Genomic DNA, 21,831 nt, shown 5'->3' with positions numbered 1-21,831 from the left:
AAATTTTTAATTTTAATTATTTATTTTTTTTTTTATTTTAATATAAAATCGTTATTTTATAAAAATAATTTAATTTTCGTAAAAATTATTAACGTTTATTAAATTTTTTAATTATTATTAATTCCCCGTGGTAATTATATATTAAATTAATATATTTTATATATAATTAATTAATTTATTTTAAAACTTTATTTTTAATTAAATTTAAAATAATTATAATAAACTTTAATTCGTAAAAATATTTAATATATATATTTAAAATATTTTTATAAAATTTAAATAATTAATTAATTTCGTAAAAAATTAAGTTTTCCCGTTTTTAAATAATACGTTTTTAATTAAATAATATAATAAATATTTTCGTAAATAAAATAATTTTATTAAAATTAAATAATATAATAAAATAAAATTAAATTAACATTTAAAAAATTAATATATACGTTATTATTTATTAAATAAAAATAATTAAAATCGTAAATATTATAATAATTCGAAAAAAAATATTAAAATTAAAAACCATTATAAATATTTTATAATAAAATTCGGAAATTATTATATTATTATAACATTTAAATTTAAATAAAAATAAATTTAATATTAAAATAAATTAATATAATTTTATATTATAAATAAATATAATTTAATTTAATAAATAAATTAATTAAATAAATAAAATATAATTAAAAATATTAAATAATAAAATATATAATTAATAAAATTATATTTAAATAAAATATATAATAAAAACATTATTAAATTAAATGGTAAAATGTCGTAATTATTAATTAATCTCAATTAAAAAAGTATCGTTTTTTTAACGTAAAAGTATCGTGTGGTTATCCTTACTATTATCTAAATTATTAGCAATTATTAGTCCCCGCTAAAAACGTCGCTCCTATTAAATTAGGGAAGTCTGACATCGAACTCTCTACTACACCTTCCATTTATTTTACTGCATTACTTGTACGTGGACAGGTTTTGAGTTTGGCTGGTTACTAGCTACTTAGTACTTCTTACCTAAAGACAATAAGGCGAGGGAGTTAAGCAAGTTGAAACAAAGAAGTCACGGTTCACGGCTTGGGAAACAAGTACATTCCGCAGCGTACCTTGCGTGTGACCGTCGCCTGCGTCTGCCGGCTTCCTCGTTTGATCTCTCTTTCTAGCATCGTTCGGTTTGACGACATCTCAAACATCGACCATTCGGTTATGAACCCATGAACCCTTGTCTTTCTCGCTCCTATCCATCTAAAATATCCTGCCGTTGTCGTCCTTGAATTATTATTGACCAAGCAACCCCCGCCGACTCGCACCTCTCTCACGTACGTGTGCCCAAACCTGTAGGTACCATACGAGATGCAAATACCAATACACCACCTGGCACGAATAAACTAACATAGATCAGCGGATCCCTGCTTAAGTTGAGCGCGCGGGGGATTCTCTGCTGTTCTTTCGTTGGGAGACGAGCAGCTCTGGTGCCCCCCAAGCCTCCAAAAGCCCCCAAACTCCAGAGGCCTAATCGCCAGCCGTCGGTGAGCTGCGCAGCCGCGGTTATTATTGATAATCGATAGGCCACTTACAGCACATCACTACTCCATTCCAAGGTGTCGTTATCCATCATCTATCTGATAGTTTGGGTCTATTGCATCTTCCCCTTTTTTCTCACCTGCTTCCCTTGACGCATCGCGTATCCCTCTTCTGCACAAGATGTCGGCCCAGACCTGGCAACGTGGCAATAACCCCCAGCGGGTCTCCCAATCCACCGCGATGCGATCCGCATCCGGCCCTGCTGCTCCAAACCAACAGCGACAGCGTAACGATGGTAAGTCTGACTGGCCCAAGCCTGACAAACAAATCCTCACCGCCTTAGAATCGTGGGTCGAGGTTTCTTCCCATCCGTCTTCCTCTTCCGTGTCCTCTATCGGCGACGAGATCGTTACCACGGGCCTACAGGTGGGCTCGTCCTACCACGGCCAACGACGGCGACGTTTGCATCCACAATCGTATGCGCGCTCCGGTGCTCCACAGCCCACTTTTGTCGCCGGTCAGGTTGGTCAGACCGGTACGAGCAGCAGCCAAGAAGAGTATGAGGAGAGTGAGAGCGAGGACGACCGAGTCTTAACTAGTTCCGCCGAAAACATTGCTTCACCCCAAGCTGCTCGAAGTACTCCACTACGACAAGTCCAACCTATTGAGCCTGAATCGAGCGATGATGACGATGATCGTGCAACAGCGCTGGGAACTCGCCCTCCGGAGCAGCCTTTTCAACCCCAGCCTAATGCATTCTCGCATCCGCCCTCGCATCTGTTGCATCGCCACTCTACAACCTCGTCTCTTCCCCAACACCACAGACCATCCTTCGGTCAGCGATCCCAAACGCGCGTTGATCGTCGCTCCCCTAATTATCAGGCTGACAATGATGCTGCATTGCGTGCCAGTCTGACGACACTGCTTAGCTGTGCCGCTGCAGCGGGCAGACGATCGAAGGATGGCGAGAAAGAGATAGGCGAGCGCTCGAATGCCGCTACTGGTAATCAGCCTATTTCGTTCCGCTTCGCTACCGAGACCGACTTAATGGAACCCCCTCCATCAACCCAGACACGAGGGGTTCCTCAGCCCTCCAGGCCTAGCCCACAAGCTGCCACAAACCGTGAATCTGCCGGCGAGAAGGTCAAGCGATCTGCCACACCTACCCCGAATACGAAGTCTCGAACCACCAAGAAGAAGAGAACGAACGTGGCTGCAGGGGAGGAAGCGTTTATCAGCCCTACGCTCCTGACTTGGGTCGTAAGTGCCGGTGTTGTAGTATTGGTCTCCGTCGTCGGCTTCGGAGCAGGCTATGTCATCGGAAGAGAGGTCGGTCGCCAAGAGACCTTGAATGGCCTTGGTGCGGCGGGTAATGCGAGCGCAGTGGCCGAGGGAAGCAACTGCGGCAGGGAGGTTATCAGAAGTGGTGGTGGAACTCTGAAGAGGTTCCGTTGGGGCACCGCCATGGGTAGGAGCGTAGCCGCGTGAAGCTAAGAGCCTCGGAAGATACCGAGCTGGGTTTGATATTGCTCTTTTGCCTTAAGAAGCGGACGACCGGCGCATTAACGTGTTACGAATCGATGACCTACCGTCAAGGGCATCATATATGCATTTTCGATAATTAGCCGCCATATTTACATGACGCTTACCGGAGTACGAAGTTGGAGCACTATATATCTTGATAGGCGTTTTTGAGCTTTCTGGTGTCGAGTGACACGAAGGGATTCATCGAGGTCATAACCACGAGCATTATCCTTGTTATTTGTGGGAGTTGGTTATGATATTTCGGGGTGATCTGACGGCTGCCTGGTCAAGTTGACACGAGTGTATTTCGCTGCAGGACGACTACATAAGAGTAATATGACTGAGGCAAATGGCTCGATATGCGTTCGCTCCATCCATGTTAAGTTGTTCTGCGGGTAGGAAAGGATCAGGGCTGGTTTAGGTATAGGTTAATTAGCTTAGCAATAATTATAACGACAAGTATACATTATATTGTAAAGATTCAATGCTCAGTGTTTGGAAGCTAGAAGAAAGGGAGAGGATTCGAAGAACTTCGTAGGGGATACTGGAACGCCCCCTTTCTTTTAGAAAGAGTTTTTTTAGGCGTATTAGGTTGCTTGAAAGGAAACATGGCCACTTAGGTAAGTGTCAAGGTATTGTAGGTAGGCATGAATATATAATATACCTATACCTCGGGCATGTAATAGACAGCCAAGAAGACGAATATCAAGCTCTAACGGGACGCGGTTATAGCAAAAGCCAAGGCGGATGTGCCGTCGCATAGCTACGGAAAAGGGGTCTACCGGTGGCTCTGAATAATCGCGCTGCGTCGGGGCGTAGCATCGGTAGACACGCTCCGACTTAGTCGGGAAATCTACAATCTACCACTTAGCTACTTATTTCATTGAGGTTAGGTAGGATGGAAAGTGGTAGTTGGGTGTTTACCGTTCAAACCTACCTGTCACGTTGTACCTGGGCAGGGAGGAGACATGTCGTTCTCATGTATCGATTAGGCCGCAGTACGTCTACGTCTATGGTGCGCAGAGCGTGTCTGTAAACATGTATGTACGTACACAAAATACCACGAAAGTCAAGTCAAGTCAAGTCATCTTAATCCGATTCGTAACAGACTTAGATATTTGCTAGGTAATGTAGCTGTAGACTTTTTCTCTAGGTAAAGGGGGGGTATAGCAGGGTCAATTTTTTCAAAGCAACAACATCCATGCAAAAGAACCCCGATCCGTTATCCATTCATCCATCTAATACCCATCGCTCTCTTCGACTAGTACTTCGTTATCATCATCGTCGTCGTCGTCGTCATCTTCATTATCAGAAGACACAAATCGTTTTTGCCTTTTCGTCTTTGCCTTCACTCTTCCCTTGTCACGAGCAGCGGCACCTCTCCGGACGGGGACATCCGTGTCACTACCATCGTCGTCCTCGGAGTCGACGGGCGAGGTGGGGATCGTGACGGCAGAAGAAGCAGTAGCTTTACTTTTCTCCGAAGCGCGTTTGCTCCGTACAAGCTGGCTCATGGACGGGATCCCATCGTCACCCTCAGTATCGAGGCTGTCCTGCGTGGCGGCGAAGCGCGTAGGTTCATAGTACGGCTTCTGCTTCTCCTTTGGTTTCTGTTGCCCCTGCTTGTCTTTTTGCCGAGAGCGGCTGTCGATAACGGAAGAGGACGGCGAGGTGGGAGAGGTGGACCTGTGCCGAGGTCTTCGTGCGACGAAGGACATAGATGAGGTTGGGACTGCGGGTGTCGATGTGGCTTCGTCGTCGCCGGCTATGAAATCTACTAGATCGCTCCCGTTGTCCGAGTCCTCTGTTAGCTCCAAGTCGCTAGTACGCCGACAATCATCGCCTTCATCGGCGCTTTCATCATAGGCTGCTGGGTGTTGGGTTTTCTTGGGTCGACCGCGAGATTTTTTCGGGGTTGTTGCTTTGGCCTTTGCCTTTGCCTTTGGTTTCGACTGTGCTTTTGCGATGGTGGTGCGTTTTCGAGGAGGTGGGAGGTCCTCTTCCTCGTCCTCATCGCCATCCTCGATGATTTCCTCTAGAATATGACGTTTTACAGCAGGGCTCGGTTTTGTAGGCTTGAGAGCTTTCTTAGGTCGTGATGGGACGGCTGACACCTCTTCAACTTCGTCGTCGTCGTCTGAGGTTGGTGATGCCATCTTTCTTTTCTTCCGAGCTGGTCCTGGATCGGTGACTTCACCATCCGAATCAGGCGCATAACCTGGCATCGGTAGATGGAGATAACGACGCCCATCTGCTTCTGAATACGGATGCTCCGAGGCGGTCTGCGCTTTCGATAATCTCTTAAACAACCTCACGCATCGCTTCGCGTATTCCCCGTGTTTCAGATCTACAGTCTTCCGTAGCGTCCTTAGGGCATTGGGGCGTGCCTTTAGATCCACTTGATCAATCTCCTCCATATCTCCGTTATGATACGGGAGAAATTTGTATATGCTGTTTAGCTCCCTTGTCTGGCTTTCGTTGAGTAATACTCGCCCGAGAGCTGGTATATCGACGACCTCATCCTCTTCGATAGGATCGGGAGCCGCTTTCGTCTTTGCCGGCTGCGATTTCTTACCTAGGAGTGAAGCAACACTGGCGAAGCCAGTTTCTACGCCATCGGGCATATGAAACTTCTTTGGTGGCTTCTTCTTTTTAGCCCTTCCCTTTTTGGGCTCCGGAAGACCCTGGACTTGGGTGTTTTCAACTGGAATATCCACGGCCCTCATATCAACTTCAGGTCGGATGTCCCTTGGTACTATCCTTGTGGATAGGTCGTGGCGAAAGTTGAAGCGACTTCCGTCACATATCATCATTTGCATCTTTTCGTAGCCGTCCTTGGACTTTGAATAATTTTCCTCTTCTTTTCCACGCATCAGCAGTAGGACAACGCGACCTGCTCGTTTTCTTCCGGTTCGTCCCATTCTCTGAAGCATACGAATTGGAGATGCGGATGCGTCATAACATACGATCAGATCAACCTGACCGATGTCGAGTCCTTCCTCACCGATAGAAGTCGCGACTAAGACGTTGAATTCACCGCCCTTAAACTTCTGTATGCGCTCTATTTGCTCTGCTTGCTTCATACCCCCTGATCTTTTTGAGTCTGCCTGTCCAACAAATACCGCGGCACGGATAAGCGGCTTGTGCTTGTTGAGAATTCGTACGATTTCTTCGGCGCTGTCTCGGTATTCGCTGAAAACGATGATTCTAGTGTTAGTAGAAGCTCCTTCTCGGCCTTCGCCAGCATCCATGAAATGGTTCAAAACAGTATCGGATAAATATGTGAGCTTTGGGTGGCTAATGAAGTCATCTTTCTTCGACCAACTGTCGATTTTATCCATCATTTCCTGGAAACTGGGAGATTCGATGATTTGCTTCTTGAATTTGGAACCCTTTTCACCTTTATTCTCGGTCTCTTCCCGAAACTGAACAAGACTGTCGTAGAACGGTTTAATACCGTGGAAGTTGAGTAGTTTGATGCCATGGGCTAGACTGGTGAGAACGGAAAATATTGCCATCATCATGAATTTCACTCCCTGGTTAACGTGCTGCCCAGCTCGGCCCATCCAATCTTTCCTTGCCTGAAGAAGACCGTATACAGTGAGAGCCATTGGATCACGACCGTAGTAGATATTTTGCTGGCTTAGCTTGTCTACGAGCGGTTTCAACGCTTTGGAGAAGAGCTCCTTGATGTGATTCATCTCGTCCGACGGATCTAGTAAAACGATATCTTCGTCTCTTGAATGAACATACTGGCGAATATCAATGGACTCCTCGGTGCGGATCTCTACATGTGAGATACCAAGGCTGTCGATTACCTCCTGAACCGATTCAACTTTGGATCCTGGAGTCGCAGTAAGAGCCAATATTCGGAAACTGCTGGTGAAACGTCTTAGGAAGCTGACGACTTTTACATATGAATAATTCCCGGTAGCTCTATGAGCCTCATCCACTACTAGTAGCCCGATTGACTTAGGATCAGCAAATCCTGAAGACAAGTCATTCTCTAATGTTTGGGGAGTCATGAAAAAGACCCTTTTGGACCCCCACTCGTCCGCTCGAAGGCCTGGCGATATTTCACCTGTGAGCAGAGTTGTCTGAGACCTCGGAATACCAGCGATGTTGAAACAGGCGTCTACTTGTTGGGATACGAGTGGCTTGGTAGGGGCCACAAATATGATCTTTGCTGATTTCATCCAGCGGAAGTAGTTAAGCATGATGGTGGCTGCGATGAAAGTCTTTCCTAGACCAGTCGGAAGAGCCACGAGGGTATTGTTAAACAACCCATTCTTCACGATACTGAATTGGTAGTCTCGAGTCGGACCCAGATTAGTGGGGTAAACCCAAGTCTGCATAGCCTCCGTGTCAAGTTCATGGTGAGATGGCGGCTCAGGGGGCAAGTCTGCACGGAAGACACGGTTCCTATTAGTCTGAGAAGATCCGGGATCTTGATCTTGACGGATAGTCTGGCCAAACAGAGTAGTCTGTTTGTAAGTAGGAGCTGGACCACCGATACGAGGCGGTTGTCGAAAACCTGCTGAGAAGCTTCTCTCATTTCTAGAATTCTGGAATGCGTCTAGTGGCAGATCCTCGAGGTCAATGAAAGATTGCTTATTAGAACTTGTGCCTCGCTGGAGTACATGTTAGCGGGAATCCTCTGAACATAACGTTAAGATATTGGCAAAATATAAATGTGTTGTGCAAAAATAAATAAATTTCATATGTGATCCTATGTGGGAGATTTTGGATTCATACTATTATTGAATTTGGCCTCACTGGATTGACGTGGGGCTGGAATCGACCTTGATTGAGCTTGGAAACCTGGTCACGACCTGAAGCTGATGCCGGGACCTGGCTGGCGGCGATCAGATCTTCGTCGGCGATATCATCATCGAACTCATCCGAATCCATGGCTCAATCCTATTCAGATATCGCATAACTAGTTTCCTTGTCCGATGACTCTTCAGCTGGTATGGCGAGTTGGTGTATCTCTATCGCGTCGCATAATAGGTAGTCCCAAGTGCTAGTAGTAGTAGCGTTCCCTAATCCGTCGAATAATTGGCGTTTGGTTTCGCGTGGTCATGTGCATATTGTGGCTTAGTCCGTAGTGTACCGTGTGGCTTTGCTTCAAACCCAACTATGGTAAGGTGGCTCTAGTGGCTGAGTAACTTACCATAGATGGTCTGTGCATATAGTTTTTCCCTAGTCTCACCTGAACAACACCTACTTTCTTTTTCGTCAGCCTTTGTTCCGACGTCACAACCTTCCACCTTTCAACCTTTTTACCTTGGTCACTTTCTTTACTAGAAAGACAAAACAACAAAACAACCACAATCCGAGTGATCAGTCTTTCGCGTTCACACCGCAATCAATACGCGAGCACTCCCTCTTTCCTACTTTTCGTTTAGTTGCCTCGAGCAAGTACCGACTTCGCAATTATATCACTTTTTAGGCAACCAGCCATTTATCAACCTGCGATTAAATGGTATTCTAGCTGCTCTACGAGACCGTCGCATTACCTTGACGGGCCTCTTGCACCTTTCAACCTCTTATCAACGGCTTTATTAATCCCGCCTAATTAATCTTGCCTTCCTCATTTTGCGCTCCCAACATCCTCTGTCGCCATCCTTACATCTCAACACGTTTCGTCACGTGTAGCTTCTGTCGCTATCCACAAAGCGACAATGGCTCCCTCTGGCCCTCGTAGAGGATCAGCCCCTTCTGGCTTGCGCAACAACCGAGGATCTGCAGCGAAGACAGCCAGCCGAGGCGGAATCACTAAGCGTCGCGGAAACGCAGCACCGAGACTTGACCGAGATGGCGACCTCGACATGGACGGCCCAAATGATCCCAACCGTTCGTCGCAGAAGTCGAAACGCGCCAACCATCACGATGCTATTCCCACCGCGCCTCGAGCCAACCGACAAGCCGCGAATGGACCCCGCGCGCCAAGAGCTTCGGTGAAAGCACAACAAATCATCCAACGAGCCCTCACGAACGGAATGACCGGAGGACCTCGAGGTGCTCAACGTGTCAACGCTCAAGAGACGATGACACTACAAGTCGCAGGTCTCAAGTCGAGCAAGGCCGCTCACAACGAAGGAGGTGGCCTGAAGGAGCTGCTCAATTTCTTAGAACGCAAGGCCCAGACCGTTGGTAAAACTACACGACCCATCAGGATTAAGAAGGTATGTGATAGCATTCTATCCGAGAATCTGGGGGGTTACGGGGCGACGCAAATTCTCCGTATTCGTTATCATGCCGTATAGCTCGCAAAAAGAAACGAGGAGAGACAAGATTCAACGAGCCACATACCTATCCCGGATTCCTAGAGCATTATCAAGGTTTCATTACCTTGCTAACGTCTAGCAGTCACACATTGTTGGTGACTTAGTCCAAATTTCAACAAGCAAGCAAGATGGAGAAGAGATTCTTAAGGTGGATGGTTTCACATTCGCCGGTACACCCCTTACTATTACGGCGCTTTCTGAAGGACAGAATCCGCTACCCGAGACCAAACTGTCCTCGGATGCCCTTCAGATCAAGGAGCAGCTACGTAGTGTCCTCAGTTTACGCTACAACACTGAGGTGAAGCTGTTGGATCTATCTGTCCTCGGCAATGATCAGATCCTGCAGCAGATGGGATTCTTCAGCGGCGAAAGCAAACCCGAGAAGCTGTTTAGAGCTCTGATGGCTGTCTGTGATGGTCTGTTTAAGACGCCTCAGGACAAGCGCCAAGCCGTTGTTAGCGTCAGCCTCGCAGGCAACAATATCGACGATGTTCATCAGATTATGTCCTTGGCCGAAACCTTCCCCGACCTAGTCAATTTGGACTTGAGTCGAAACCACTTCAAGGACATGCGAGGTCTTCAAAAATGGCGACACCGTCTTCGCAAGCTTGAGACTCTTCTTCTTAACGACAATCCCATCGAGACTACAACTCCTGGCTACAGAGAAGAGATCATGGCTTGGTTCCCGAGACTGCAGAATCTCAACAACGTTCAGGTCCGAACACCGGAGCAAGTTGCCGCAATGGCGCTTGCTGCTCGGCCTGTCCCGATCCCGCAACATGGGCCAGACTTTCGAGATATCAATGGAATTGGTGAAGGTTTCATCAGAGAATTCATCCCGATGTACGACTCGGATCGCCCGAACCTAGCTAGCAAGTACTACGACAACGACAGCACGTTCTCTATATCAGTCGACAATACTACCTCTCGATCGTCGCATGCGCAGCAAGCTGGATGGGGTGCATATATCAAATTCTCGCGTAATCACGTCAAGATTACACACGAGAACACTCGTAGCAAGCGTGTGTTCGCCGGTCCAAATCTCATTAGAAGCGTGTGGGATCAACTACCCGCTACGCGACATCCCGATCTACTGGCGGAGGTCGACAAGTACATCGTCGACTGCCATCCTATCCACGGTCTCGAAGACCCGGCTGGCCAGCATCGATCCGGCGTGGACGGAATGATCATCACCATTCATGGAGAGTTTGATGATCAAGAACCTATCACGATGAAGACGGCTAAGCGAAGCTTCTCCCGAACTTTTGTTCTCGGCCCAGGCATGCCGGGTAGAAACCCTATTCGTGTCATCAGCGACATGCTCGCCGTAAGGCCTTTCAGACCCTCGCCTGCATCAGCGCCAACGCCGGCGCCGGCATCGGCACCGGCACCGGCACCGGCCCCAGTCTTGGCCCCAGCTGCTCAACTGAATCCAGAGTTGCAGCAGCAGATGGTGATTGAGCTGTGCAACCGCACGCGCATGACCCCGGAGTACTCCAAGTTGTGCCTAGACGGGGTCAACTGGAACTTCGACCAAGCTCTAGTGGTGTTCAACGACAAGCAAGTAAGTTATCTCCATCTAACATCATGCAAAGTATTATAAGCTAACATTACAATAGGCGCAGCTACCGGCTGAAGCCTTTATAAACCCGTCTCAATAGGAGTTGTGACGTGAAAAGGGTTGAGTCAGGTTGGGATTTCTACGCGATGGCATTGCATGGTTCAGGAGTTTAAGGTTTATGGGTTTCATGGGTTAATGATTTCGGAATATGGCGAGGAGGACTACGTTTGGCTGTGCATATAATGCAGCAAGGGGGATATTGTGAGAATGAGAATGAGGCGGCTTGGAGGAAATTTGTTATGGTCCGCATGACCCCCTGGATCTGATTGAGACTTCCCGCTCAAGATACTGCGCGCTTAGCTCTCGTCGGTCTGAGCTCAGAAGCTGTCGGATTCACTACATCCGCACAAAGCTTCGTCTAGCAATACCAAAAGGTTGCTAAAACTACAACACCGTTGACGCGCTTGTGATATGTTTCCCGCTAGCATGTGAAAAGATACGTTGATGCCACTACCTACGTAGTATCGATTGCCACTGATGTTGGTGACATTTGTCCATCCATACCTAACCCAGAAGTCTTCAACGGTAGTTCTCGATAAGATTATCGAGAACATATCGAGCCAATAGAGAAATAGGAATTGGGGCTCATGTGCTTCGAGAGTAGTAACATTCGGATGCCGCGCGCTTTTAAAGGATGAGAAGACAAGAATAATTGGTTCGTGACGAGCCTGTCTCTAGCAAGAGCCGTGATGGTCTGTGGTTCGGCGCTTATCATGAGAGGGTCACGGCCTGCGGCTAGGCTCATCTCGGCAGGCATGCATACTGCGTATTTGCATCTACATATTCCCCAGCACAGATCTCTTATGCGGTGGGAAGGTAATAAACGGGATGACGACATTGAGCGACCTTTAAAATTGGCCGTACTCACGACCGTTGTCAGCCGGGGATTGGGCCGTTGCTCATTCGCGACGATGTTGGAAAGACATTTTAATGTTGTAGGGTTCCGAGTCGGGCCGCTTGTGATCATTCAGTACACCGAAGAGTCTAACAATCTACCTAAAGAATCTTGAATAAAGAAGGTCGTTCCTTTGCAAAACCCAAAATAATATTCTATTGTAATACTTAAACTAGCTGACCACGTAAACTGCCCATTCACACATTTAGACACAGGTAGGCAGCTAACATACTATAAAAATAGCAGTGATAGTAATCAGCGTAACTGAGGTAGGTAGCTAACTCTAGTTTGTATGTTGGAAGGAGATGCAACGCCTCATTATGAGATGAGAGCTGTCGCATGTTTCGTAGGATTTTCTTCAAGCAAACGTGACAAACAAAATGAGCGATGACGATAGAAATAATAATTCTGAAGCAGCTTAGGACTGCCCTTTCTAGGCACGATTTCTTTTTTGCCATTATTTTGCCTTCAGTTCGGTATTCGGGTCCGAATCCAGTTCGGCGGATTTCGACCGTCATTAACACTAAACATCAAAGTTGGTTGAAAGTGATCATCCATCCGTTCGCTTAGTTTGGATTAAGGCATCAACATTGAACAATCGAATACGCTGGAAGTAGTGGGGTTATACGATCGTACATGCCTATTCTGCTGAATGCCGACGATGCTAATGCCGTTCAAGCAATAGCGAACTGCACAATAGCAGGTACGAACTCGAAGACGACCAATTGATCAGTAGCGATTTCCGTCTGATACTACACAATGACCAATTGAATCTCACACGCTAAGGACTTGCGTTCTTCACATTAACCAAACTTACGCCGTTTATGAGTTCGGGACCTAGTGGGGTAGCCGTTTCACAATATATTTGCCTTCTTTTAGTGGTTAGTGCCCGTCGCGTTCAAGCCTTAATAGGCAAAGTGTGGGTGTCCAGGCGCACACTAATTATCGCCTACATGTACGTACTGGAAACAGCCTATCCAAAGATCATTTTACGATGTTCCCGTTCGATTGGACAATTCTGTCCTTCGTTTCGTCCAGTCACTTTCTCGCTCGCACAGCCCCCAACCTCCAACTCGTCGTATTGACGGGTAAAATTGGACTGGCACTCCAGACCAGATTTTTTCGATATGCTTCTCATCGCATTACTTACATAAAGGGGTGCATAACATACCCTCATGATCATTTAGCAATTAGCCATAGTGTATGTCATCGGAAGATGAGGAGATGAATCAAAGATAGACGAGATAAACGGAGCGACGGAGGAATATCAGCTCGCATTCTCATCTAAACACGTTGACCTTCGACCCGCAACCACGCGAGAAAGTCTCTCCACCTCATGGCTGCTCATGGCTGCTCATGGTGGTATCAGAGGGAATCAGCAAGGATGGCGAGAGGTCTGCCCCTTTTCCTGCTAGTAACCCTACGTCGTACCAAGCCCACTAAGTATGGTACTGCGTAGTAGCCTTTACATGCCCAGCCACAGGGTAATTGCATGTACTACGATCCCGGATGGGTACCTTGCATCTCGTTGCATCTCTTACCGGATTGGGCGCTGTTGGCAACTAGCTCGGACGTACTTTGGTCGTTTAAGGTACCTGACGCTATCTTCGGCCCCTGACGATTACCCTCCTCCCATTCGGCGCAGAGATGGCGATCCACAAACTGCTGCCAAGGTCCCCTGGTCTATGCCCCAGGTCGTATTCTTGTCCTCCTCGTCGATGTGTGCTCGATCACTCTGTTTGTACCCTCCTCTGAGTCCTCTCATACGTTTACAGCGCCTTCTCTCTCTCACTCTCTACCTCTCATTTCCCACTGACCCTGCACTCTCTCTTGCTGCAGCTTGCCTTTCCTTTGGACCCATTCCCGTCGCTGCGGTATTCTTTCCTTGTCTTCCTTCGTCTCCTCTATTCGACAGGATTTCTCGTCAGTGTTTCTCGATCGCTGGTCGTCTAAACCTCACGCCTTCGATCTTTGTGTGTAAACCCTCTTCCCACTCCTTCCGTGTTTAATGTATGATATCCCTATATTGCGGCGCATCCCGAAATATTTTTACTTACTAGAGCTGACGCCAGATACTACGTAGTATACGGAGCAGGGCTACACCTTTAGGCAAAGCATTCGGGGCGTGTATCGGTGGTTTGCTTGGTTTTACATCCTGCGACACCACGCCTGTCAAGGAGAACGATCGACCGTTCCCACCTTTCGTCCACTCTGTCAATCTCAATCGAAGACGGAAACATCTCCTTTTCTGAAAAACAACTACCGAGTTTTGTTTCTGTAGATCATCTTGTCCTACGTGGGCCGGCCCTGTTGCTTCGAGAGTCAGGTTTGCTCAGTTGCAAACAACTCCCAGACAACTATCAGATACTCTCGACGGCAACTTTTTTTCGGCCTCGGATTGCTCTAGCAGCCATTCATCAAACAAATCCTACGGACCGCTGTCTGGTTTTACTAGCGTTGCTTACTGTCTTCGATTGCTATTACTGACAAAGCGCTGCGCCTCTATTATCTTGCCACGACATCGATCAACGATTCCGACATTGTGCAGATTTGTCTTACCTTTCCAGCAGCTGACCATGACCTTGTGATAGGCAGCGATAGTTTGGAGGCCACATTATTTGGTACTGTTGTCACTCACTCATTTAGAGTCGTCGTCTTGGGGTTGAAGAGATTTATCTTTCACCATGTCGTTACCTAAACCACCGGTGTCATTGACGGGCGCTTGCAGCGTCCTCTTCAACAACACCCTCTATTCTTACTCGGGTGCGGGATTCGAATCGTTAGCTTTGAAAGACGGTGCCGAATGGAAAAAACTACCTGGTGGTCAGGCAGTTGAAGGTGCCGTCTGCGTCGGCTCGACACCGAAGGATTCCTCGACGGCTGGCTTTTATGTCGTGGGTGGACAATCAAGTTCAACTGATTATCCAGGCCTTCAAAAATATACATATTTTACCGGAAAATGGGAGACTATAACTCCGCAAGTGCCGGTAACGCAAAATCGAACATGGCATAGCGCAACGTATCTCAACAGCAGCGATTCGATTTTGATATATTCCGGATCAACCGATGGACAGCCCAATCTGTCGTCGCAGACCTTTACGGTCGCAGCATCCGAACCTCATTCGGTATTGGCTTTTCAGTCCACTCTTTCGCCTCCAGGAGTTGCACCGATTCTTCTCCCGTGGTCGGAAACACAGGCGGTACTGATCGGCGGTAACCCTACTAACACGAAAGTGATGCTGTTTGACCCGGCTGCTTCTTGGGCGGATTCAGGAATAACGCTGGCTGAACCGTTACCGAAAAACTCCACATCAATTAAGGCTGCTATCATACCCGGCGATGATGGCAGTAAACACCTCTACACATTCGACCTCACTGTCTCGCCTAATGCTGTCAATAGGACAATGCTACTAAATGCGGGTGCGGCTCCCGTAGCGAACGCAGCTCCTGTTACGACAACTGGTTCAACTCGAAGAGATAATGATGATATCGAAAGACGAGCGCTCACCGTCGCGGACTGGCCGGCATACAATTCCACGCTGGCACCGCAGAAAACGAGAACTGAATACTCGATAGCTACTAATTCGGACGGCTTGGTGGTAATGTCTGGTGGCAACGAAGACGAGATATTGTGCATGTTTAATGCGAGAGAGAATGGTTGGAAGAACGCGACAGCCGTATTTGGACAGCAGAAGGGGGTCTTTTCTATCGAGTCATCGTCATCAACATCATCTTCAGTATCAAGCGCCACTCCTACGTCCACAGCTAGCTCATCTGATATCCCTACTCCCGCCATTACTGCGGCGGCTGCCGCCCCTACCACTTCGGATAGTGGCAGCGGTACACTAGCTCCAACGACCCTTCTAGGCGTAGTGTTGGGTACTATCTTCGGCTTTGCCATTATCCTGATGGCCTTATTATTCTGGATTAAGCACCTCCGAAGAAGGCAGAATTTCGTGGAAGCGGGTCATGCACGGAGAGCTAGCGGAATACCGGATGAGAAGGATTTCTTCAGCCCAGAACTGGGTAAGGCCTCAGGCGGCCAGTTCCGAGGACATGCTCCGCAGGACTCGGCTGGATCTTTCTCATCAATGGCCATCTTGATGGGCAAGGTCCAAAAGCCTGCCATCCAGCGCAAGACGAGTAACGACACGAAACGCAGCTCTCTCAGCAGCATCTTCAGCAAACAGCAATTGAAGAGCACCATAAGCCGGCCACAGCCCCAGGTGACTCCGGAACCTCAATTCATCGTCAGCGATGAGAAGGGAGTCTCTTTCGCGGCGACTACGAACGATCCTAAGCCTCGTCCCAGACCTGCAGTTAATCGAGACGGGGAAAGGAGAAGTTCTGGCTGGAATAGATATTGGTCTGGTGGTAGCGCGTTATCTGTTCTAGGATTCGGAAACAGCAATTCACGCCGTGAGACAGGCGCCTCCGAGCCGAGTTCGGTATACTCCGATAGAAATCGTATGACGCAAGACTCGGCTACAGTCCCTCCATTACAAGTCGTTGAAGGGCGAGCAGAACTAAATCGCGTCCACTCAGCCAGTCCAACGGTTGCACAATATAACCCGATGATAGGAGAGGGGATGTCTGGCCAAATAGAACGGTCCAATTCCAACGCGTCGTCCTCAGGTTATTCGAGCGGTATCCCGGCCAGTGTTACCGAAAGTTGGGATCCAACGATGGCGAAGAAGAAAATGGGAACGGAGCGAGCACCCAGCAGTAATTATAGCCAGAGCATCTACCAGACAGGACTTGGCCCGCCTAACACAAACCAAGCTCCGAGTGGCCTGTCATCGCAACCGCAGTTGGCTATGGCATCCAAGTCAAACGACTTGAGTTGGTTGAACTTGGGAGACAATAATCATACGTACAAATAAGTGTCTCCGGCATTCTCAGCTTACCGTTCTCTTTCGTCCTATTCGACACATTAATGATTCCGTTACGATAATACCATTTTATGACTCTCGCTTATACCCAATTCTCATCAACGGAGTAAAAGTCCTGTATTTAAACATGGGGGCCACGCCGCGGAATAGACGGGGCCATCACCATGACCACAGAGAAGAAGGGGTCGATCAGAAGTAAAACAGAGTTCCTTCGTTCAGATGTTATTCATCAAAAGCTGCCTTGGTGCAGCATTAATCTACGCATACACGACGATACATACACAATTGTATCCTCCGCATTTTGGAAAAGGCGCAGCTGTCGGTCATTTTTCACACGTTTGGATATATCATTATCTTTGCATTCGTCTTTTTTATATTTACAGCATGCTGTATAATCATCATCGCTTTGGACGTTGGGCGTCCCTTCGGAATAAGGCGCTCTGGTCTTTTATTTTCGACACATCGTTGATAACATTTACATTTTAACTATTTTTCTGCTGTTCGGCTGCCCCCTTTTCCCCGCGCACGTTCTTTGCATGATACCACCTAGATCCCGTCGAACCTCCACCGGGGCGAGGCGGCGAATGGCCCCCACGAAACGCCGTGTTCTGATTTTTTTTTATCAAAATTTATTCTGTATTTGGATTGTATTCGAGTGTCTAACTAGCTAGTGAGAGAGGAAGAAGAGGAAAGGAGAGGAGAGGAGAGGAGAGAAGAAAAGAAAAGAGAGGATGTAGTGTCTAGTCAAATCACGTTGTAAGAGTCGAGTTGAGTTGTCGTTGATCTAATGAGGGGATCTGTATCTATTTAGGCCTACGGCGTGTATCTACCTACAACCGACTCTTCGCGGGAGAGTGGAATGAGGAAGCGAAGCCTCGCTGTCTATAGTCTGAGTAGTGCGGGTAGAAAGAATCCATTGTACAAATTTCAACTTAAAGCTTTACGTGAACTTGGTATCAGTAGTGATCGCTTTCTATTCTGACAATTTAACCCAATCTAACCCACCAATATTCCAAGGTCATATTTCCATCCTTTAAATGATACCTTTCCAATTCAATTCATCGATGCTCGAAATACCCTCACCCCTGGCTAGCTAAGTTGAACGCGACAGGCAGACAAAAGTTCCATAAGCATTAAGAAACCTAGATTTTCTTGGCGTCGGCGAGGCGTAAGAAGCCAAGTCTATATTTAAAACCATCCTATCACCCTTCCCGCTCCGTCCCCGTCCCCATCCCCATCCACCACCCCTAACGCGTCAGCGAAAGAGTGCATACCTAACCTACATGGGGCATGAATAATGGTGGCACGGGGAAGAAAAATAGAAAAAAAGACAACTATTAATAACACCTAACTAGCAGTAAGCACCTACATAAGTTACGTATTAACAGCGTCATCATTAGAAGCGAAAAACAAGAAGCAAAGCGTCGTCGCAAATTAAGAACAAAATTGATTAAATCGATGAAACGCCAGCGACCCTCATCACTAGGTAGGCAGCTAAATGATTGCTTAACTGATCGATTGGTTCATCCTACAAAGTACACGGACAGCGGTGTGCGGTGTAGACCTCCATCCACCCTGCCCACCTACATAAAACATAAAAAAAGCACACGTTTCGAAACGAAACAAGACGAAAATTCCGCGTCATCGTCATCACCTAAGCCAAGTCACCAGGCCAAAGTCTCGGCAATACAATTCAGCAATAACCCCAAACCAAAACCCAAACCCAAACACAAACCACCTGGGTCCTGAACGAGGGTAGCCAAAATAGAAAGGAAAATCGCAAGTAATGGTGTAGTGTGACGTATTAGACAAGTTTATCCGTACACTGTTTGTTTGTTTAACAAAAGAAAAGAAAAAAAGGAAGTTAATAAAAACAAAAGTATGCCATGGAATTATTGATTGCGCATAGCTGTCCTGTCCTGTCCTGTCTGTGAAAAGAGCAAAGCCGCGTAAGGGGGAATAACCCAAATCCTGAACGCCTGCCGATGAACTAATCCCCGCCGTCGCCTCCCAATCCCCCATTAGACACGCGCGCGCACATTGTCAGACACCCTTTCCTAGTTACCTAAGACCTAGTAAATCGGTCGAGGCTCCTCCCACTTTTGATGGTGTCCATCTCCTGCCGGCGAATCCACGCTGGTATCCGGTCCGTATGAGGCGCGATTGCTTCTCCGTCGCCTGCTGCTGGGGTCGCCCGCGGTAGGGCCGATCCACTCCCAAGCTCTTCCCATCTCGCCGCTGCGACCCTCGCGCTGGCCAGTTCGGACGTTGCTGTTCTGCTCGACGACAGCTCGAACTCGCTGCCAAATCTTCTCGCGCTCCGAAAGCGAATGGACCGATCTCAAGACATCGTCGCGTAGGTTCGGAAGAAATAGCCATGGATCATCGAGATCCTCGTCTCCCAGTTGCTTCTGGTTCGCCAATCTCTCGAGCACGAGATCGACCAATGCTGGAACTTGAGCAGCGGCCGCTCGGATGGCTCTATACCGGTATCGTGCGTAGATGGCTGTCAAGATAAAGGCTATCACAGCACTAATATGGAGTCGATATCTTGCCACGCCGAGCCGGACTGACCGTCGGAGGGCGCAGGTGAGTGAAATTCGAGCGAGAGAGGTGGACGTGAGGTAGGTGTTTGAAATACCTCCGGAATCGGTGGTTCTATGGTTGCCGGAGGAGCTCTGGTTAGTCGAACAGTCAGACTTTATTTAAACATGTTATACACTCAACCTCTCTCAGAGAAAGGGAAGAGAAGACGGGCTGTTCATGGAATAGTACTTACTCAACCTGTACCTCCTCTCTCGTCTTAATCTCACCAAGCGCAGCACCCCAGAGGTCTTCGAATTCTTGGTTGTTCATCTTCTTACTTCTCTTCTTGTTGATAATATCCTTCAATGCCTGTTGCTCGACTGCCGGCGTTTCCAGTTTTTCTCCTTCCTCGTTGATTGGTTCGCCACATTCATACTTGGCGGTTTGTTCACGGAGCTCTTCGATTGCTTTATCCGCGACAGCTTGGACTCGACGAACCCTTGCACCGTCAGGTTCGCAAGTAGGCGGTAGAGGGACGATACCCCATAAAGCTAGAGGGTGAGGCTTGAGAATATAGTCCTGCTCGCACCGAACAGAGAAGTCGGTATAACAGTAAGCATGGAGAGGGCAAGGTTCGCACTCTGGCGTAACAGAGTCTATGAGAGATTGCGGAATCGTGATTACGGGTGGGAGGACTGATAGCGCCCATTCTGGCGTTTCAATCTCGTTAGGAATCGAGCTTCCAGCTTGGCCGACTCCGCAGTAACCCACGGCAATCTTCTCCTGTCGATACCACCCGCCATAGATAGCTAGAAGCGTGACGGATAGTACAGACAATATTGTACCCCAGCCAGTCCCGCTCGGCTGGCGAGGTTGTCGAGTATAGGCGATCGAGGAATCTCCATGCTCCGCTTCCTCAGCGGAGAGTTGAAGCTGCTCTTCTGGAGTAAATTCCTCTCCAGCTTCGATCATAGGCGGTTCCACGGACTTTAGGGGCACCTTTTGGACTATCGGAGGGCCAAAACTCCTAGGCATGCTGAAGCGCTCTTCCTTAGGAGCAAGGACAGGCGCAGGAGCAGTATGAACCTCTGTTCGTCGTCGTGTGCCACTACTCGTACTCCGAGGTTTGTCCCCGCCCCCTGTTCTTCTACGAACACTTGGGGTCCGGTCTACAGCTGACGGGGAACTGCCACTCTGAAATGGGTTGTCGTTGGTAAAGACGTCGGAAGTGCGTCGGAAGAGACCTTCTTCGGAATCTTCTTTCTTGATCTTAGGCGCAGGTCGTCGGACTTTACTCATAATCCTATGGCCGTCATGTTCCGGAGCAGTGTCTGTATCTGAGGCTTGTACGGGGCGGCTTGAGGCTCGCGACTTTCGTTTTGTGGGACTAGCTGATCGTGGGGGCATTGGCAGATCTTCAGGCTCTTCGGTCTTGATTCTGGTCGACGCTTTTCTTGGTGATCTTGATCGGCGAGTGACAGGGCGCGGTGCAAGCTCTTCATGTTCTTCAAAGGGATTGCTGCTGCTTTGTGACTCTGCGTCGACGATTCCTTTGCTTGAACGCTTTGCTCGTGCACGAGCAGCTAGAATCTTCTGAGACTGGGGAAGAACCTGTTCATTGAAAATTTCGACCAGTTGACTCTTCTTCGCACTAGAAGAATACGGAACATTGTGGGCAACCAGAATTGACCGTATGCGCGGGACCGTTAGGGTTCTCGCGTCGAATCCCGGCTGTAGATAATCGAGGCTCTCTAAATCGGACATCGTGGGTAGTTGATGGATGATCGCGCGTCCTCAAACGTGTGCGAGCAATGTTGTTAAATACTGGGGGACGTAAAATTGCCAGATTTTTCTTGCCCTTATGCAAACTAGGCACCCGAGGTCTGTATTGAGCAATGCCTGATAAGCACAGCTAGACACGTCCGTCTTGGCCACGTAGAATAGACTGGGGCGCAATGACGCAGTCTTCAATGACGTCAAATTTTGAAATTAGGACGTATACTTAGCCCACCGTACAAATCTACCAACGGCAGATTTGGCGATGCGATTGTTGAAACTAAAAGAAAAATACGCGCAATGGTGAAAAAGGTATTAAGGTGGGGGGGATAAATTGATTGTGTTGATGAAAGAGTTCAAGTGGAAATCCGGTTGCAGTGGCAACAGAAAACTGAACTAAGAAGGTCACTGTTACATCAAATTATGGCTCCACCGTTGGCCGAAGGCAGGTCAGGCAGGTGTAAGTTCCAACAACGGAAGATTATCGGGAAATACTTAGGTACCTCTTCAGGTTGGCAACCTCCACGTTTCTCCTCAACCAATCATAGCCCTAGTAATTAAATACTTGTTAGGCACCATCACCAGAAGGGAGAGGTTGATTGGAGAGATGGCATCTAATAAAATGAGTTGTATTTCCAGCTGGGTATTGCCACCATCCATACCGAACGTCCCATATCGCGACAAGTACCGCATAAATACAATACAACGCTTTTGCTTCCCAGTGTTCCTGATTCATAGGTCATGATGCTTCACGCTGACAATATAACCGCCTTCCGCCTTGAT

The 21,831-nt window shown here is 47.7% G+C and overlaps 6 protein-coding genes across 6 annotated transcripts; 4 read left to right on the top strand and 2 right to left on the bottom strand.

The window, feature by feature from the left end:
* Window positions 1–1,704: 1,704 nt before the first annotated feature.
* F4807DRAFT_456396 (uncharacterized protein) lies at window positions 1,705–3,012 on the top strand (the record flags this gene model as incomplete). Its single annotated transcript, XM_048000873.1, has 1 exon — window positions 1,705–3,012. The coding sequence occupies one exon, from the start codon at window positions 1,705–1,707 to the stop codon at window positions 3,010–3,012; it is 1,308 nt and encodes a 435-aa protein (XP_047858370.1).
* A 1,129-nt stretch (window positions 3,013–4,141) lies between these two features.
* Window positions 4,142–8,091, bottom strand: F4807DRAFT_409359 (P-loop containing nucleoside triphosphate hydrolase protein). The gene is made up of 2 exons (XM_047996529.1): window positions 7,804–8,091; window positions 4,142–7,679 (listed from the first exon to the last, which is right to left on the bottom strand). Exons 1-2 carry the CDS (start codon window positions 7,957–7,959, stop codon window positions 4,287–4,289), a joined length of 3,549 nt encoding a protein of 1,182 aa, XP_047858369.1. The 5' UTR covers window positions 7,960–8,091; the 3' UTR covers window positions 4,142–4,286.
* Window positions 8,092–8,300: 209 nt separating this feature from the next.
* On the top strand, window positions 8,301–11,346 carry F4807DRAFT_409357 (NTF2-like protein). Its single transcript, XM_047996528.1, has 3 exons — window positions 8,301–9,236; window positions 9,421–10,902; window positions 10,958–11,346. Exons 1-3 carry the CDS (start codon window positions 8,733–8,735, stop codon window positions 10,997–10,999), a joined length of 2,028 nt encoding a protein of 675 aa, XP_047858368.1. The 5' UTR covers window positions 8,301–8,732; the 3' UTR covers window positions 11,000–11,346.
* A 2,010-nt stretch (window positions 11,347–13,356) lies between these two features.
* Window positions 13,357–14,337, top strand: F4807DRAFT_202433 (uncharacterized protein). Its single transcript, XM_047993825.1, has 2 exons — window positions 13,357–13,827; window positions 13,938–14,337. The coding sequence occupies exons 1-2, from the start codon at window positions 13,540–13,542 to the stop codon at window positions 14,133–14,135; spliced, it is 486 nt and encodes a 161-aa protein (XP_047858367.1). The 5' UTR covers window positions 13,357–13,539; the 3' UTR covers window positions 14,136–14,337.
* On the top strand, window positions 14,202–16,851 carry F4807DRAFT_202423 (uncharacterized protein). The gene has a single exon (XM_047993824.1). It carries the CDS (start codon window positions 14,539–14,541, stop codon window positions 16,735–16,737), a length of 2,199 nt encoding a protein of 732 aa, XP_047858366.1. The 5' UTR covers window positions 14,202–14,538; the 3' UTR covers window positions 16,738–16,851.
* A 1,805-nt stretch (window positions 16,852–18,656) lies between these two features.
* F4807DRAFT_202381 (Man1-Src1p-C-terminal domain-containing protein) lies at window positions 18,657–21,433 on the bottom strand. The gene is made up of 2 exons (XM_047993822.1): window positions 19,526–21,433; window positions 18,657–19,404 (listed from the first exon to the last, which is right to left on the bottom strand). The coding sequence occupies exons 1-2, from the start codon at window positions 21,034–21,036 to the stop codon at window positions 18,819–18,821; spliced, it is 2,097 nt and encodes a 698-aa protein (XP_047858365.1). The 5' UTR covers window positions 21,037–21,433; the 3' UTR covers window positions 18,657–18,818.
* Between the last annotated feature and the right edge of the window lie 398 nt (window positions 21,434–21,831).

The sequence above is a fragment of the Annulohypoxylon truncatum genome, assembly GCF_022578515.1.
Source record: "Annulohypoxylon truncatum strain CBS 140777 unplaced genomic scaffold F4807scaffold_3, whole genome shotgun sequence".
NCBI lineage: Eukaryota > Fungi > Ascomycota > Sordariomycetes > Xylariales > Hypoxylaceae > Annulohypoxylon > Annulohypoxylon truncatum.
The sequence above is the reverse complement of the archived record's forward strand: the minus strand, read 5'-3'. Positions and strand labels throughout refer to the sequence as shown.